Source organism: Otolemur garnettii, unplaced genomic scaffold, assembly GCF_000181295.1.
Source record: "Otolemur garnettii isolate 467f Iridium unplaced genomic scaffold, OtoGar3 scaffold00005, whole genome shotgun sequence".
NCBI classification, from domain to species: Eukaryota; Metazoa; Chordata; class Mammalia; order Primates; family Galagidae; genus Otolemur; species Otolemur garnettii.
Genome location: NW_003852400.1, coordinates 15721811 through 15737737, shown reverse-complemented (window position 1 = coordinate 15737737; position 15927 = coordinate 15721811). Strand labels below are relative to the sequence as shown.

Sequence of the window (15927 nt, the reverse complement as noted above, 5' to 3'; positions counted from 1 at the left end):
ATTGTTGTTTGGCGGGCCCAGGCTGGGGATTCAAACCCGCCACCTTAGGTGTATGTGGCTGGCGCCTTAGCCGATTGAGCCACAGGTGCCAAGCCCTGTTTCTAGTCTTAAGTCAGTTTTTTAATGTTGAAACCATTGACTGGAGAAGAGGCTATATCCCCAAGAGAAAGACCATACAACATATTTCTTTTTTTGATTTTTTTTTTTTATAGTTTTTGGCCAGGGCTGGGTTTGAACCCACTACCTCCAGCATATGGAGCCAGCGCCCTACCCTCTTGAGCCACAGGCACCACCCCATACAACATATTTCAACTGCTCGTGGTAATTATTCCCTAGTTATTTGGGTAACTGTGCACTGAGGAAAGGGGAATACCCATATATTTCTTGGTCTTGGGGTTGGAATTGTTATTGATACCTGGGTTCGATAGCTCCTTATTGACAGGGGCCATATGGGAGCCATGTAATAAGTGGAATCTTGCTAAGGTTTGGCTCAGAATGTGTCATCTGCTAAATCCCTGAATATATTATAAGAGAAATAGTACTTCATATACTTCCTCATACTATGCTCCTAGCAGACAGGACAAAAAACTATTATATTGGAAAAGACTCAGTGGAAAACTTTGAAACTGCCTATATCCTTCAACCAAAATAATAAATTAACAATATCTTAACCTGGGGATGGGAATAGTTGGGGTGGTAAAAATGGAGGAATTAAGTGTCTTTAAATATCTCAACCTGTGGGTTGAAACCCCTTTGGTGGTTGAATGACCCTTTCACAGGGGTCGCCTAATATCAGATATTTATATTGCGATTCATAACAGTAGCAAAATTACAGTTATGAAGTAGCAACAAAAATAATTTTATGGTTAGGGGTCACCACAACATGAGGAACTGTATTAAAGGGTCGGGGCATTAGGAAGGTTGAGAACCACTGAACTAAAAGATACAGGGATGGTTGATTGCCATTATATTCATTTGGATCATAAAAACTGACAGAAAACCACCACAAACTACAATAACTAGTAGCCTCAATTTCAGTTTCAGTGCCAGACGTGTGTGTTTAGATAGAGTCTGGCTCTGTTGTTGCCAGGGATAGAGTACTGTGGTGTCATCACAGCTCACAGCAACTTCAATCTCCTGGGCTCAAGTGCTTCTCCTGTCTCAGCCTCCCAAGAATCTGGAGCTCCAGGTGTGTGCCAGTATGCCTGGCTAATTTTTCCCTTTTTTTGTAGAATGGGGGGAGGGTCTTGCTATTTTCTTCAGTCTGTTTTCAAACTCCTGGCCTCAGGCACCCCTCCAGCCTTGGTCTACCAAAGTACTAAGATTACAGGCATGAGCCACTGCAGGGGACCTAGATGGGGTATATTTTTGATTGTAAATTAACATGGCCTCAGGTGTATAGTATACAGCCATTCACCAGGCAGATGCATAATTTTCCATACCTATTAAAAAAAGTATCAGAAACAGTCTGCATCCACAGGGAAATGATTACAATATATGTTTGTAATTTTACTCCAGAGCTATTTTGAAGAGATTCAGACCACTAGATGCCATGGAGAATATCATATTAATCTTTAATATATTGATAACATATTTATGGAATCAAATAAGTACTTGCTAGCACACTGGGAACTTTGATAAGACACATGTTCAGGCTCAGCACCCATAGTACAGTGATTAGGGCGCCAGCTAAATATACCAAAGTTGGCAGGTTCAAGCCCTGCCTGGGCCTGCTAAACAATGACAACTGCAACAAAAAGTAGTGGGCACCTGTAGTTCCAGCTACTTGAGAGGCTGAGGCAAGAGAATTGCTTAAGCCCAAGAGTTTGAGGTTGCTGTAAGCTGTGATGCCACAGCACTCTACTGAGGGTGACACAATAAGACTCTTTCTCATAAAAGCAACAACAAAAAACACATGTTCACCAGGTAAGAGATCCAGAAACCTGTTACATCAGTGACTTTTTTTTTTCTTTGCTTTTGGCTGGGGCTGGGCTTGAACCCACCACCTCCAGCATATGGGGTCAGCACCTTACTCCTTTGAGCCACAGGTGCCGCCCTACATCAGTGACTTTTTAAAGTTTTGGTGGTTGGGGCATGCCAGGACATCATATCCAAAGTAAAGGACAAATCATTGCATATTACCCTTCCATACATAAAGGAAGTGTAATGCCTGTTAGGCCTCTCAGGTTCTGGAGGCAGTAAACTCCAACTGGGAATACTGTTTCAACCCAGTGAAGGAAAAGCTTCCAGCGGTGAGTGGAGCCCTTGCGTGAGAAGGGCTAACCACATGAGGCAGGTATGACTGTTTCCTGGAGGTTTAGTGGCAGGAAAAGATGCTGTGGAATGGCGAACTCCACGTGGCCTCAATAAAACTTTTAGAATAGAGGTCAGACCATCTTTAGTGGAGTCATGCCTTTTTTTTTTTTTTTTGGATGTTTTCTTGAGTCTCACTTTGTCCCCCTAGGTAGAGTGCAGTGGCATCATACTCAAACTCTTGGACTCAAGTGATCCTCCTGCTTCAGTTTTTATTTTTAATAGAGAATAAGGTCTCACTCTTGCTCAGGCTCGTCTGGAACTCCTGGGCTCAAGCAATCCACCTGCCTTTGCCTCCCAAAGTGCTAGAATTACAGGCATGAGCCACCATGTGCAGTCATGAATTTAAAAAAAAAAACAAAAAAACAAACTTTCTTATACGATGTATGAAACGGAGTATGCAACCACAGAGCAAATCCTACCATGTGGTCTCACCTTCCAATCATGACCTGGGGTTTTATATGACCTACCAAGTCATAGCACTAGGCAGTTACAGCCAACAATTCACTTTAAGATGAAACAGGTGTATCTGGGATTGAGCATGAGCAAGAGCAAGACCAGAGGACTAAAGTTGCATAAGCAGGCAGCTGATGTTACACGCTGCTGTTTTATCAATGCCACTCCCTCAGGTCACACTTATAGATGTACTACTACTGGCCAGGCCATCTCTTAAGACCTACTGAAAAAGGAGGAAAGACCCAAACTTTGTTCACAAATAGGTTGCTTTTGTGAGTGCCAGATGAAAACAGATGGCAACTGTCACATGGCTCTACTCTGGTGGCACTGAAAGCCAGTCATAAGGGAGTATCTTCCCAATGGGTAGTTCTGAGTGGAGTATTTGCTCATCCCCTTATGTGGAAGTAGCTTGAGTTTCTGCCTACTGTATATTAATGCCACCTGATGTTCACATGGTGGCCATAAATGAGCAAAATGGCCATAGTGGGCAGGATAAAAGCTATTTCTAGGCTGAATAAATAGGTTCCTATTTATCAAAACTGATGTAGTGTTTCTGTCACTTGCTAAATGCCCAACCTTCAGAAACAAAGATCAAAAATGAGTTCCTGATATGGCATAGTCCCTCTTGGAGGCCAACTCGGCATGTGATGGCAAGTCGTTTACAATGGGTACAGTTATAAACATGCCAGGTCTGAGTTTGGTTTGGAGAAATTTATTGTCCACACCATCACTTTTTGAGGACCTACAGAGGGCTCCATTGGCATAGCATCAAATGTAACTCTGGTGAGACAAAGGGACTGACTTTACAGCAAAGGAGATAGGGGACCATGATCATGCAATCAACAGGTTTTATTCATATTGAATTAACAAGAGGCTGCCTGAATAATAGATTGGAATGACCTCAGTAGAATCAGGTTGGAGGTGATTTCTTTTTTTTTTTTTTTTTTTTTTTTTTTTTTTGAGACAGTCTCACTTTGTTACCCTCAGTAAGAGTGCCATGGCATCACATAGCTCACAGCAACCTCAAACTCTTGGGTTCAAGTGATCCTTTTGCCTCAGCCTTCCAAGTAGCTGGGAACTACAGATGCCCCTAGTGCCTGGCTATTTACAGAGACGGGGTCTTGCTCTAGTTCAGGCTGGTCTCAAACTCCTGAGCTCAAGCAATCCACCACCTCAGCCTCCCAAAGTGCTAGGCTTACAGGCATGCACCACCATTCTTGGTAATTTTTTTTTTTTAGGAGTCTTGCTGTGCTGCCCTGTCTACAGCACGTTGGTGACATCATAGTTCATTGCAACCTCAAACTCCCAGCTCAAGCAATCTTCCTGCTTCAACCTCCTGAGCTGGGACTAGAAGCATATACCACCATGCCAGGCTAATTTTTCTATTTTTTGTAGAGAAGGGTCTTGCTTTTGCTCAGGCTGGTCTCAAACTCCCGGCATCAAGTGGTCCTCCCATTTTGGGTTCCCAAAGTGCTGGGATTACAAGCATGAGCCACCATGCCCAGCTCTTAAAACAGTTAAACAACACATTGTTGGTGAGAGCAAAAAGGTATGAGTAGGACATTTAAAAAACACTGCATATATTTATGTATCATTAAACATTTTTAAGAGTAATTTAAATTTTATATAATAGAGAAGCCTATGTGTATTATACAACACACACATATTACTTACCTATTCCCAATGTTCATTTAAGCATTTGAGATTTGAAGTTAGCATAAGTATTGAGGGCAACTGAAGTTCTGCTAAACACTATTTATAAGCATGACTAAATAAATTACAAATATATGAGGACTTTGATAATGACTTCTCATGAAGGACTTTTGAGACATTCTTCACCTGGTATAGCTGAGTATATCTGTGTTATAATCCAGTGCAGAGTTTCTTCTTATTGCACAAGTCTTTTTTGTTACATGCTATTTTCCTACAGTTTTCAAAATTAGTGTACCTTTTTCTTGCAGGGTATTATTTTTTGCTGACAAATTATTTTTGCCTCTTTATTCTTCTTATACATACACATCTTCATACATACATACCTATTTGGTATGGGATTTTGTAGGCATCCCTCAAATGCCTACAAAATTAACGCTGCTTATTAAGGGTAAAAAACTTGTTTGCAGGGGTTAGAGTTCTGCTTTTCAACTTAAGTGGTTCAACATAGCTGCTAGTGTGCACAGGTGAACAGATGGGCGTAATGTTCTTGCTTCTTTACACAGAAAAGATGACTTCTTGGTTGGAATTTGTGGAAACATGTCATGCTTTTTGTGTAACACCATTAAACATTACCTATAAGTAGTACAGCTAAACAAAGGCTAAACTGACCTTTTGTGCACCTGACCATTCCACTGTGACAAATAACATAATCATAGCACACGGCTATGTACAGTACTATTTGTTATATCACAGATTTTGAGCCACAGAATTCTGTAGTGGCTGTTATCTAAGCTAATTTGGGCCCAGTTAGTATCTCTTGAGCAATGGACTCTGTGACTGGCATTATTTCACATCTTTTAACTTGGCAATCTCATGGCTTAAGTACAGGTAGCCCAGTGAATGTTTAATTTACATTCACTATTGGGCTTTAAAACCTTCCCATCTATCAGAAAAGGGCCACCATTCTCACATTTCACCTTATTAATGAAACAGCATCAGAATGATTTCTGATTGAAAAGTGGAATATAAAACAATCTTTGGTATCCCAATCAAAACTATATTTCATTAAAACTGGTAACATTTAAATAAATAACATTTATCAACTAAGTATTTTAGTAATTCCTTTAGATGGCAGAATAGTATTAACTACACATGCATCCTAGCAACAAAGTGCTTAAAAAACCCTCAAATTCTCATCTGGTAACATTTACAGAATAAAGGGTTCAGGTTCAATGGTTTTAGATAAGTCTTAGACCTAAAGTCCTTTGTTTTCTGTTCCTCTTTCACATTCATTCGGGTTCTCTACATATTATAAACATTACAATTAAAAACAACTACTTATAGTTTCATAAATTATTTTATTAGACAATACTAAATGATGAATGCAAAAAAGTCACTGGCTTCAAAAACACTTGAGATTGTACTGATTTGTAGTAAAACGAACTTTTCTGCTACAATTGCATGTTTGTCATCTTGGAAAGATAAATATTCCTTTCATTTTTGAGTCACAAAATCACATTGTCTTCACTGCTGCTGTTTCTAGCTACCCTTAAAAAAATAGAGCCACCAACTTTGAATATAATACCTGCTGCCCTTAGCTGAAAGTTAATTAGGGTGCCTTTTGTTTTCTTCCCAAACACCTTTCAACTTCAGTGCTTTTGATAATCACCAAATTCTTCTTATCCTGTGCTTGCTGTGGACTTCTTGTTATTTGTCCACTTTGGACAAAATATGTCACTTTCTATCAAGCAAACCAAGTGTTTTCCTATTTTCCCTGTTGAGGGATCTTTGAAGATTCCCACTTTCAAAGATACCTTGCTGCATTAAAGATTAAGTGTCCTTTTGTGAGCACATCTGGAAACCAAACCAAAAGCGCATGCTGTTAGAGAATTAAAAAACAAAAATAAAAACAGCACCCTCTGGGTAAATACAACCCCATAGGCACGTTGGCAAAAATTAGGGAAAACACCAACTCTAGGACGTGTTCAATGCCAAGGCGCACTGCTTGTTGCAGATAACCAGCATCATCCTCTTGGCTTGGTGCCCATCCACGTAGCGTAACTCATACAAACTCTATGTGGTGGTCCTTTTAAAATTTAAAGCATTGTTCCAAACTGAAATCTAAGTACTTTGAAGTGCCAGTGTTCAAAATAATAGTTCAAAAATAGTATAAGAATAAAGTTTAATAACTTTCAACTACTGGAAAGTTTAGATTGAGTCCTTTTATCCTTATTAAATACAACTGAGGCAAAGTATGCCAAACAATTTGGGAGGCAAAGAGTACCCCCATTGCCAATTGTAGACTATAAAGTCAAAAGATCGTAGATTATGAATACTTTTTATTTGCAAAATTTGGTAGAATAAAGATAACTGAAGGGAAAAAACCCTTACAAATATTTTTCCGAGTTTCATCTAGATTTCTAGAAGGCTGCCTACAAAATCTTCACACACATGCATTTTTTTTTTTTTTTTGGAGAAAGAAAATGCTGCAACAATAATTTACCATGGAAACTAGGTTTGCATATACATACTCTTAAGACTCTTTCATTGATACTAAAAGTATTGGTGTGAACAATAAAGCTGTTGAAAGAAAAGCCAGTATTTCTCATTGACATTGTCCACATGGTCAAAAGGAAAGCATATTCAAAAATTTAAGACCAGTAGGTAAAGGTAATTTTTTGTGAAAATTGTATTTATATAATATTAAATGGCACCAATTTTTTACTGTGAAAAAATGTCATTCGATGTGAATGCTTTATTTCTAATAAAAACATACTCAAAGGCAAATGCCTATGTCCACAGATAAAAGCTGAAATTTCTTATTTGAATTTTCTCTTCTCCAAGTTATTGTATCTATAAGTGACAGATCAAGGCAATTCTTCATATAAATCTCAAAACTATACCTGAAACTTAATGGCATCCTTTCTTTTTCATCCTGTAATACCAAATCAGGGAGTAAACTGTCAATTTTTGAAGAAATTTTCAAAGTTATTTACCAAAGTAAATAAGAATAGCAGAAAACTTACATTCCATTTGGTAACCTGGTTTTTTTCATGGTTTCTAGTTATCCCTACTCATAATTTACAAAACAGTAAAATGGGTCATCCTCAAGTGTCAATGTTTCTTGTAATGACTTCCAGAATTCAAATACAGAGCTGACATAAAGTTCATATGCAATTTACTCTGAAGTATTTTAATTTTAATTTTATTTTTTTGAGACTGAGTCTCACTTTGTAGCCCTCAGTAGAGTGCTGTAGCATCACAGCTCACAGCAACCTCTAACTCTTGGGCCTAAGCGATTCTCTTCTCAGCCTCCTGAGTAGCTGAGATGAGAGGTGGCCACCACAACACCTGGCTATTTTTAGAGATGAGGTCTTGCTCTGGCTCAGGCTGGTCTCAAACCTGTGAGCTCAGGCAATCCACCCACATTGGCCTCCCAAGTGCTGGGATTAAAGGCATGAGCCACTGCGCCTGGCCCGTTAAAGTATTTTAAATTGCACATGAATTTTATGTCCACCCTATATAGAAGTTAACACATTTTTTCCCTTTGTTTGAAATTTAAGTTTTTAAAGCCAATAATGTTACCATGGGAACCTATTTTAATTGACAATAGATGTAACAAGAATATTCAAATTTGAAATGCTAAATTACATGTTTTCAAAATTTCACTTGAAATTGGTTTTCAGTAACATAAAGCAAGCTGTAACTATCAGGAAAAATAAGACAAGTCATGTTTATTCTGTAATATTTCTGTAATAGGTATTCAATTCAGTAGAAAATTGCAAACATTACCTTTATTAATATTAACATTTAGTTTTGTAAACAAAGTTGGCAAAAAAAAACCTAAGAATTTTTTATACATATTTATAAAAATTTCAAGAATATCATCCTTATCACCTCTGAAAAGCACAATTTTTAAAGTCTAAAAGCCAGTAAATGTAGAAGTTGATGGAGAAGAGAAAAACATTGACAACAGATTATTTGAATTTTCTTCTTCCCAAATATCTAAAACCTTGCAAATACCACTGTTTTCAGTGTAGCTTGTAAAACCCATAAATTCTGATTTCTCTTCACTAGTCTGAAACAACTCCAATAAAGATTGTACTGGTGAACTACAAATTCTGTTTTCTTCTTGTGTAATGAGAAATTCTGTCCTTTTCTTATCTAATTCAGTATTTGGTTCCAGATTTTCTTTTTTATTTCGTCCTAATGATATTTTTACTTTTCGATGGATTTTACCAGAAGGTAAACTGTCCATATTCTTGATGTCACATTCATTGGGTTCCACTGGAGGAATATGGGATGGAGTCTTTGCCTGAATTGTTAGGTGTTCTTGTGAACTGTTTATTGTTACCACACCAAAATCATGACCATGTATTGAATGAAGGTCTTTTCCCTTCAGATCCTTTGCTGGAAAAAGCATAGTATTTGACTTTTGTTTTGGTTGTGATGCACTATTATCCATGTTGAAATCAGAAACAAAAATAGATGTCTGTAGCTTACATGAACGGCAATCTACTTTAAGTTCTTCTAAGTCATATTCACTTACAGTTATTTTATGTTCACAAATGTCAAGATTGTATTCCTGTTTATTTTCATGTGGAGGTAGTTGTGGAAAATTCTGTTTTGGGTCATTTTCAACTGGATTTAACACGGAACATTTATTACTCATTTTCTCTTTTGGTCCTCTGAACTCATTCAAAGGGGAAGGGATGGACTTTGAAATAAACACAAGTTTTTGTCCAGGTTCCTGGGTCTCTTTATACAGGAATTTTTCCTCCATCACCTGTATGTTATTTTCCCTGAAGTCTTTCTGAGAAATATATTGCAATTCTAGTTTTTCTTTTGGTTCAGTCTTTTTCAGGACACTTGCAGAAATGGGAGAAAGTGATCCAACACTGTATTTTATTCTTTATAGGAAAAAAAATTAAAATGATTGCTATCAAAACAAATTCCTGAATAGTTAGATATTAACTTAGTGAAAACATCTTTTAAACCTTTCATAAACCTAACTTAGAAAATATTACATAAATATAGAAATTCTAACATATTGACAAATGTTTTAAAGTAATAAATCTTTATAGATGGAGCTGAAAATTCCAATGTACCACACCTCATCCCCATTCTTATCTAGAGATAACCAATATCCTGAATTTAGTGTTTAAAACTAGTTCAATCAAGTAACCAAAGGAAGATGATAGTAAAGGCTTTGAGGCCTGCCATTAATTTTGTTTTCAATATCCTGAAAATTTTCATCCATTTCTGTGCTTTGATTTAATTAATGCACATGGTACTCTTCATTTTACTTAGCAATGTGGAGAATGAGTATTTATTGGGAAACCTAAGGCAGGAACATATTTACAAATTTATACTTAAGATTAAATATTTAGTATCAACGTGAGCTAGAAATTTATCTTTATACTTTTAAAAGTGACAAAATAGTAAACTAAGTTTTACACTCATATTTGACCTAAAACCTTTTTCTTCAAGGAGCACCTCAATATCATTGGGATGCCAGTTTGTTAGACAATACCAAATTATATACAAATAAAAGTTAACAGCTCACCAATGAAGTTTTATGTTACACGTGTCATAGACTCTGTAAGCTAAGAAATATAGTAGAACATCAATAGTTGACCACCTCCTTAAACTGACCTAATTTTCATAGTCCCGACATGCATCACATATATGTATCAGTATAGGAGGCCTAGTTCCTTAAACTGACCACTCCATATGTTGACCAGTTTGTTAAACTACTTTGGGTAATCAACTTATACACATTTTTGCCTCTTCCCTAGCCAGAATGGTTCCTTTTATATTTATTGTATTACCTTTACTTATGATTCCTTTGAGAACAAATGGGTGATAAAAAAAATGTGGCTCTTTATAAAAACAACTCCTGCTAAACTACAGTTATCAAGGAGGAAATTAAAAGTAATCACAGGTAAGTAAGTACCTTTGGCAATGAGGACAGAGGGAAGGGAAAAAGTTATTAGCTCTTAATTATACTTATATCTTGAATATATCCCTTCTAAGAACAGACAGGTTTTGGATTTATTTTTAGTTTAATAAAACAGCTTAATGTTATAGTAGAATTTAAAACTTAGGTTGAAAAATTACCTTTTTTTTTCAGGTGTGTCTCTTTCATATTCCACAAAGTCAAAAACTAACTTAGATACAATGTCATCAACAACTTGATATTGGTTACTCTGGGCAAAGTTTCTGTGTTGCTCACTTAGAAGGTGCTAAAACAAAATAAAAAAGCTTATGTCATAAAAAAATTATATATTAAAAGCAACAGATGCCTTTTTGTTCAGGTTAACATTTTCACACCCCCAAATTAGGTTTTTAATAACTATTCAAAATAATACTTTTTTTTTGAGACATGGTCTTTCTCTGCTACATAGGCTAAAGTGGCTGGAGTGCAGTGGCATGTTCACAGCTCACTGTAGCCTCAAACTCCTGAGCTCAGAGCATCTTCCTGCCTCAGCTTCCTACCATGCTTAGCTTATTTTAAGTTTTTTTGTAGAAACAGGAGCTTGCTATCTTGCCCAGACTGATCTGAAATGAAAATACTCTTTATTAGACTTTAAAGGATATTAAGTAGTAAAATAAAAATAACTTCTGAGAAACCAGTAGAACTGGAGTCTTTCATTTTTCAGTGAGAAAAGTTACTAATTTGTGTTTAGGATGGAACAGAAAGGAATGACTTTGTTATAAAAATATATATTCATGTTCTGGAAGAAAAACAGATTTAGTTCTTTTTACTCATCTTTTAGGTCTTGATTACTAGTCATTTTCTCAGTTGGGCCTTCTATAACAATCATTCTTGGTTATTATTTGTAACTATTGTGTCTTATACTTCACCTTTGTGATACTTGTCACACTTGCAAATACATATTTTATATCTTTTTTGCCAGACCCTGAGATGTGTAAGGGTAGAGAAAGTCTGCCTTTGTTTGTTGCCTTACTTCCAGTACCACAAGATTTTAAAAAAAGAACATTTAATTTTCTTAGTAACTTTGATATAAATGAAAATCTATAAATATGATCTTAAATTTCCACTCCGCACCTACTCTTCTAATTTTCCTTCTCTGTGGCAACCAATGGCCAAATTTTTTTTTCTTTTTTTTAGCACCACCATTTTCTGAGCATCAAATTAGCAACAAACTAGTATTAATGAAAGCATCCATTCTTAATAATTATTCTGTTGGTACAATGTAAAGCAAATTTTCAGGACCAATCTGTAATTTTCAAAATGATTTTTTGAGAAAGGAAAATAATTTTGGAGATAGCTCTAGCTTCCAGTCAAAAGCAATTTTAAACCAACCATGTTTTTATCCTTTATGATAGAAAGGAAACATATAAAACACCAAATTTAGGTTATACTATGTAAATCAAACTTCAATTTAGAATCTTAGGACAAATTATATATATATGTGTGTGTGTGTGTATGTGTGTATATATGTGTGTGTATATATATGTAGTGAGAGAGAGAGAGGGGGAGAGGGAGAGAGAGAGAGGGTGTCTCACTCTGTTCCCTGTGTATAAGGGAAGTGGCATCACCATGGCTCAAACTCCTGGACTCAAGTGATCCTCCTGCCTCAGACTCCTAAGTAGCAGGGACTACAGGTACATATCACCACGTCTGGTTAACTTTTCTATTTTTTTGCAGAGAAGGTGGTCTTCTTATGTTGCCTAGGCTAGTCTTTAACTCCCAGCCTCAGGTAATACACTCACTTCAAGCTTCCCAAAAAGAGAAGGGCTTTTTTAGTAGGATTATAGATATGAGCCACCAGGTCTAACCTGATTATTATTTTATCCCATGACCTAGCTCAACTGCTATCCCACAGAATGTAACCTTCACAAAGATAGGAAGTTTGTCTCTTTTGTTCAATGCTATTCACCCACAGTAATGATCAGTATAAAGTAAGTATTCAATAAGTATTTGTTGAAGGGATAAAAATGATTTTAAAATATTCATTTACCCCTTTGAGTTCTTAAAACTTAAGATGTTTCTATACCAAAAAAAAAAAAAATACACTACTTAAAATTATCAAGTTGTAAACCACTAGCAGAAGAATAAACTAAAATTTAAATGGAAAATAATATTGTTTTAGAAACATCAATCCCTTAAACATAAAATCACATTTACAGTTTCAAGATCTTCATATTTCATCAAGCAACATTCACAATATCCTTTTTTTTTCTTCTCTTTCAACTGGAGTTGAATTGGGGTTCCACCACATTTATCACCATCTGTTTGGATTCTGATGATAGAAATACATGGTAAAAAAATTGCTAAGCCCAAGGAATCATTTTTAAAAGTTATTGTCCTAACTTATCATATACAGAATCTGCCACAGTGTGCACAGAGATTTGTACCAGTAAATATTTTTCATCACATTTTAAGAAATTCAGAAGCAAATGAAGAATATAATGAATATTCTAGAGAACACATTTTCATTATTTACAAATATTTTATGTCATCACTTCCAAATCTATCTAAAGTATCTAAAAATGACACTTAAAACCAATTCAGATTTCAAATCCAGAATAGGAGATTAAAAATATATAGGAGAAAAGTAACCGGACTAATAATTAGAAACAGAATCCACCATCACAGCATAAAATGGACTATTACAAATATTTTATTATTATTATTTTTTTGAGACAGTCATCTCACTTGTGTTGCCCTTAGTAGAGCGCTCAAAGCAACCTCAAACTCTAGGGCTCAAGCAATTCTCTTGCCTCCCGAGTAACTGGGACTACAGGTGCCCACCATAGCACTATTTTTAGAAATGAGGTCTCACTTCTCAGGCTGTCTCGAACCTGTGAGCTCAGGCAATCCACTCACTTCAGTCACCCAGAGTACTAGGACAACCGGCATGAGCCATTATGCCCAGCCTACAAATGTTTGTTTAAAAAGGAAAACTACTTGAGATGATATTCTAAATAACATTACCTCTAAAAATAAAGATTCAAACCAACCTTAGTTTAACCTGAGTTTGCTTCTGGATGCTAGATGGCTTATCTACATCAAATGGACTGCAAGGCTTCTGAATAGAATAATTTATAAAAGGCATATTGGTCAGCTGAAGATAAAATGGCCTATAAAGTCTGGAAGAATAAAAAGACACATACATGAGATTCTCTATGATGAAAGGAAAGAAAATAAGTTTTAAAGTTTTATGTCTGAAAATCATATACTTCATCTAGAATCTGAAATAAGCAACAGAAATCAGTTAGGTTTCCTTTAAGAAAAAAAAAACAATTTCTAGGATTAAATTTTTAACACTTAAAAATCAGATTTCTAAACTGTGGCAAGATACACAAAATTTACTATCTAAACCATTTTAAGTGTACAGTTTAGTTGTATTAAGTATTCATATGTCTGTGGAACTTACGCCACCACCATCCATTTCCAGAACTCTCCTCACTTTGGAAAAACTGAAACTGTGTACCCATCAAATGGTTAACTCTTCGTTAACCTCTCCTACCTTTTAACTACTATTCTACTTCCTGCTTTTATGAATTTGACTATCCCAGGTGCTTCATATAGCTGGAATCATGCAGTATTTTTACCTCTTATTTCACTTAGCATAATGTTGTCAAGGTTCATTCATTTTATAGCACGTCAGAATTTTCACTCTTTTTTAAAGGCTGAATAATATTCCATTGAGAGAGTATATATGCTCATATATCTATTCCCCCATTTGTCTTATCTATTCGTTTGCTAATGGACTTGGGTTGTTTCCACCTTTTAACTATTATGGGTTTTCTTGATAGTAGCCACTCTAATGATAGTGAAATCATATCTCATTGTGGTTGAGATTTACAATTCCGTAATGATTAGTGATGTGGACTGTCTTTTTTAATATGCTAGTTGGCTGTTTATACATCATCTTTGGAGAAATGTCTATTCAGTGCTTTGCCCATTTTTTAATCAGGTTGTTTAATCCCTTTTTTCTGTGTCACAATGGGAGATACATAGAAATTTATAATTCTGACACAGTCCAATTAAATTCTTTTACTGCCTGTACTTTTAGTTCCATATATAAGAAATTTCTGCCAAATCCAGTGTCATGAAGCTTCTGCCCTATGTTTTCTTCTAGGAGTTTTATGTCCCTTATCCATTTTGAGTTAATTTTTGCATATGATGTATTATTCCTTTGAGTATGAACATTTAGTTTTTGCAATAGTATTTGTTGAAAACTGTCTTTTGCCCATTGAATGATCTTCACACTCTTGTCAAAAATCATTTGACTGTACACATAAAGGCTTATTTCTGGACTATCTAGTCCATTTCACACATCTATATGCCTGTCCTTATGCCACAGTAGCTTTATAGTAAGTTTTGAAATCAGCGACTGTGAGAATCTAATTTTGTTGATAGTAGTGACATCTTTAACTATATTAAGTCTTCCAATCCATGAACATGAGATATCTTTCCATCTATTGCTTTCTTCTCAAGGCCTCATTTTGAATTGCCTTTTTTTCTTAACAGTAACACATTTCATAAAAAGCTTTCAAAACATCTTTATTATATTATCTTAGCATGAGTACCCAAGATAATTAACCATATATACCTAAATGAGTAACTGAAAAAAATCAAGATAAAATAATCTAATTCTTCCATGTCAAACTCATTTAGCCAGAGAATGATTATAAAAGGAGCTAGATTAATTAGTTAGGAAATTTTCTTTTTGAATACTATACTTAAATCAGAAATCTTTTTTTGCTGTTGTTGCAGTTTGGTTGGGGCCAGATTGAACCTGCCACCTTTGGTATATGGGGCCAGTGCCCTACTTACTGAGCCACAGGCAACACCCTAAATCAGAAATCTTGGACTTAGATACTTACTGGCTCATATCTTCCACCTTTACAAAAGGTTTTTTGAGTCTTCCTGCTTGAGAACACAGAAAACATATTAGATACTTATAAATCCAAGAATTTTTATTCTAACTAAAACCACTATGGCAAAAAAAAACCTCAGAAAAACCCAAACCAAAAAGTAATTATGTGTATCCATTTCAAAGTTTTAAGCCTCATGTGAAGTACTTTCCATTATCACCCCATTTCCCAAAATTACAGAACCTCTGTCTACATCCGAGATTCCTAAACTTAATGGAGCTCTGAAATGAGTAAGATTTTAGAGGATCATAAATTAGAATAGAAAAAAACTTATTTCCACTAACCTCTAATTGAAATGTAACATTTCCTCTGATTGTATAGTGTAAGCAACTAATCACAGTAGTATTAATAGACTTGTGACTTTGATACCAATGGAAACAGATTTTCATACCAGGTTATTACAGATCTCAAAGCATCATTAAAAGCTAATTCAAAATGATAGTAGCTATCAGAATCACCACTAGAAACTTGTTTCTAATGTGTAATAAAACTTTTAGCACTATTTTACATTAAAAACTACTCTGATAACTAAATTTCAATATAAATGATTTTCTTAGCAATCTAATAATTCTTAATTTTTTTTTTTTTTTG

General features: G+C 35.5%; 1 protein-coding gene across 2 annotated transcripts in view; it reads right to left on the bottom strand.

Annotated features, from left to right (window-relative positions):
• Positions 1-8137: 8137 nt before the first annotated feature.
• The window catches only part of DBF4 (DBF4 zinc finger), a 26259-nt gene continuing 18469 nt past the window's right edge, over positions 8138-15927 (bottom strand). The window contains exons 8-12 of one of the 2 annotated variants that reach the window (XM_003782644.2): positions 15286-15331; positions 13414-13542; positions 12578-12692; positions 10543-10667; positions 8138-9332 (exon numbers count right to left, since the gene is read on the bottom strand). In XM_003782644.2, the coding sequence (XP_003782692.1) occupies positions 8345-9332; positions 10543-10667; positions 12578-12692; positions 13414-13542; positions 15286-15331 (1403 nt within the window). In that variant the 3' untranslated portion in view covers positions 8138-8344. The remainder of the gene's footprint in view (positions 9333-10542; positions 10668-12577; positions 12693-13413; positions 13543-15285; positions 15332-15927) is intronic. The other variant, XM_023519510.1, reaches the window with a different exon arrangement.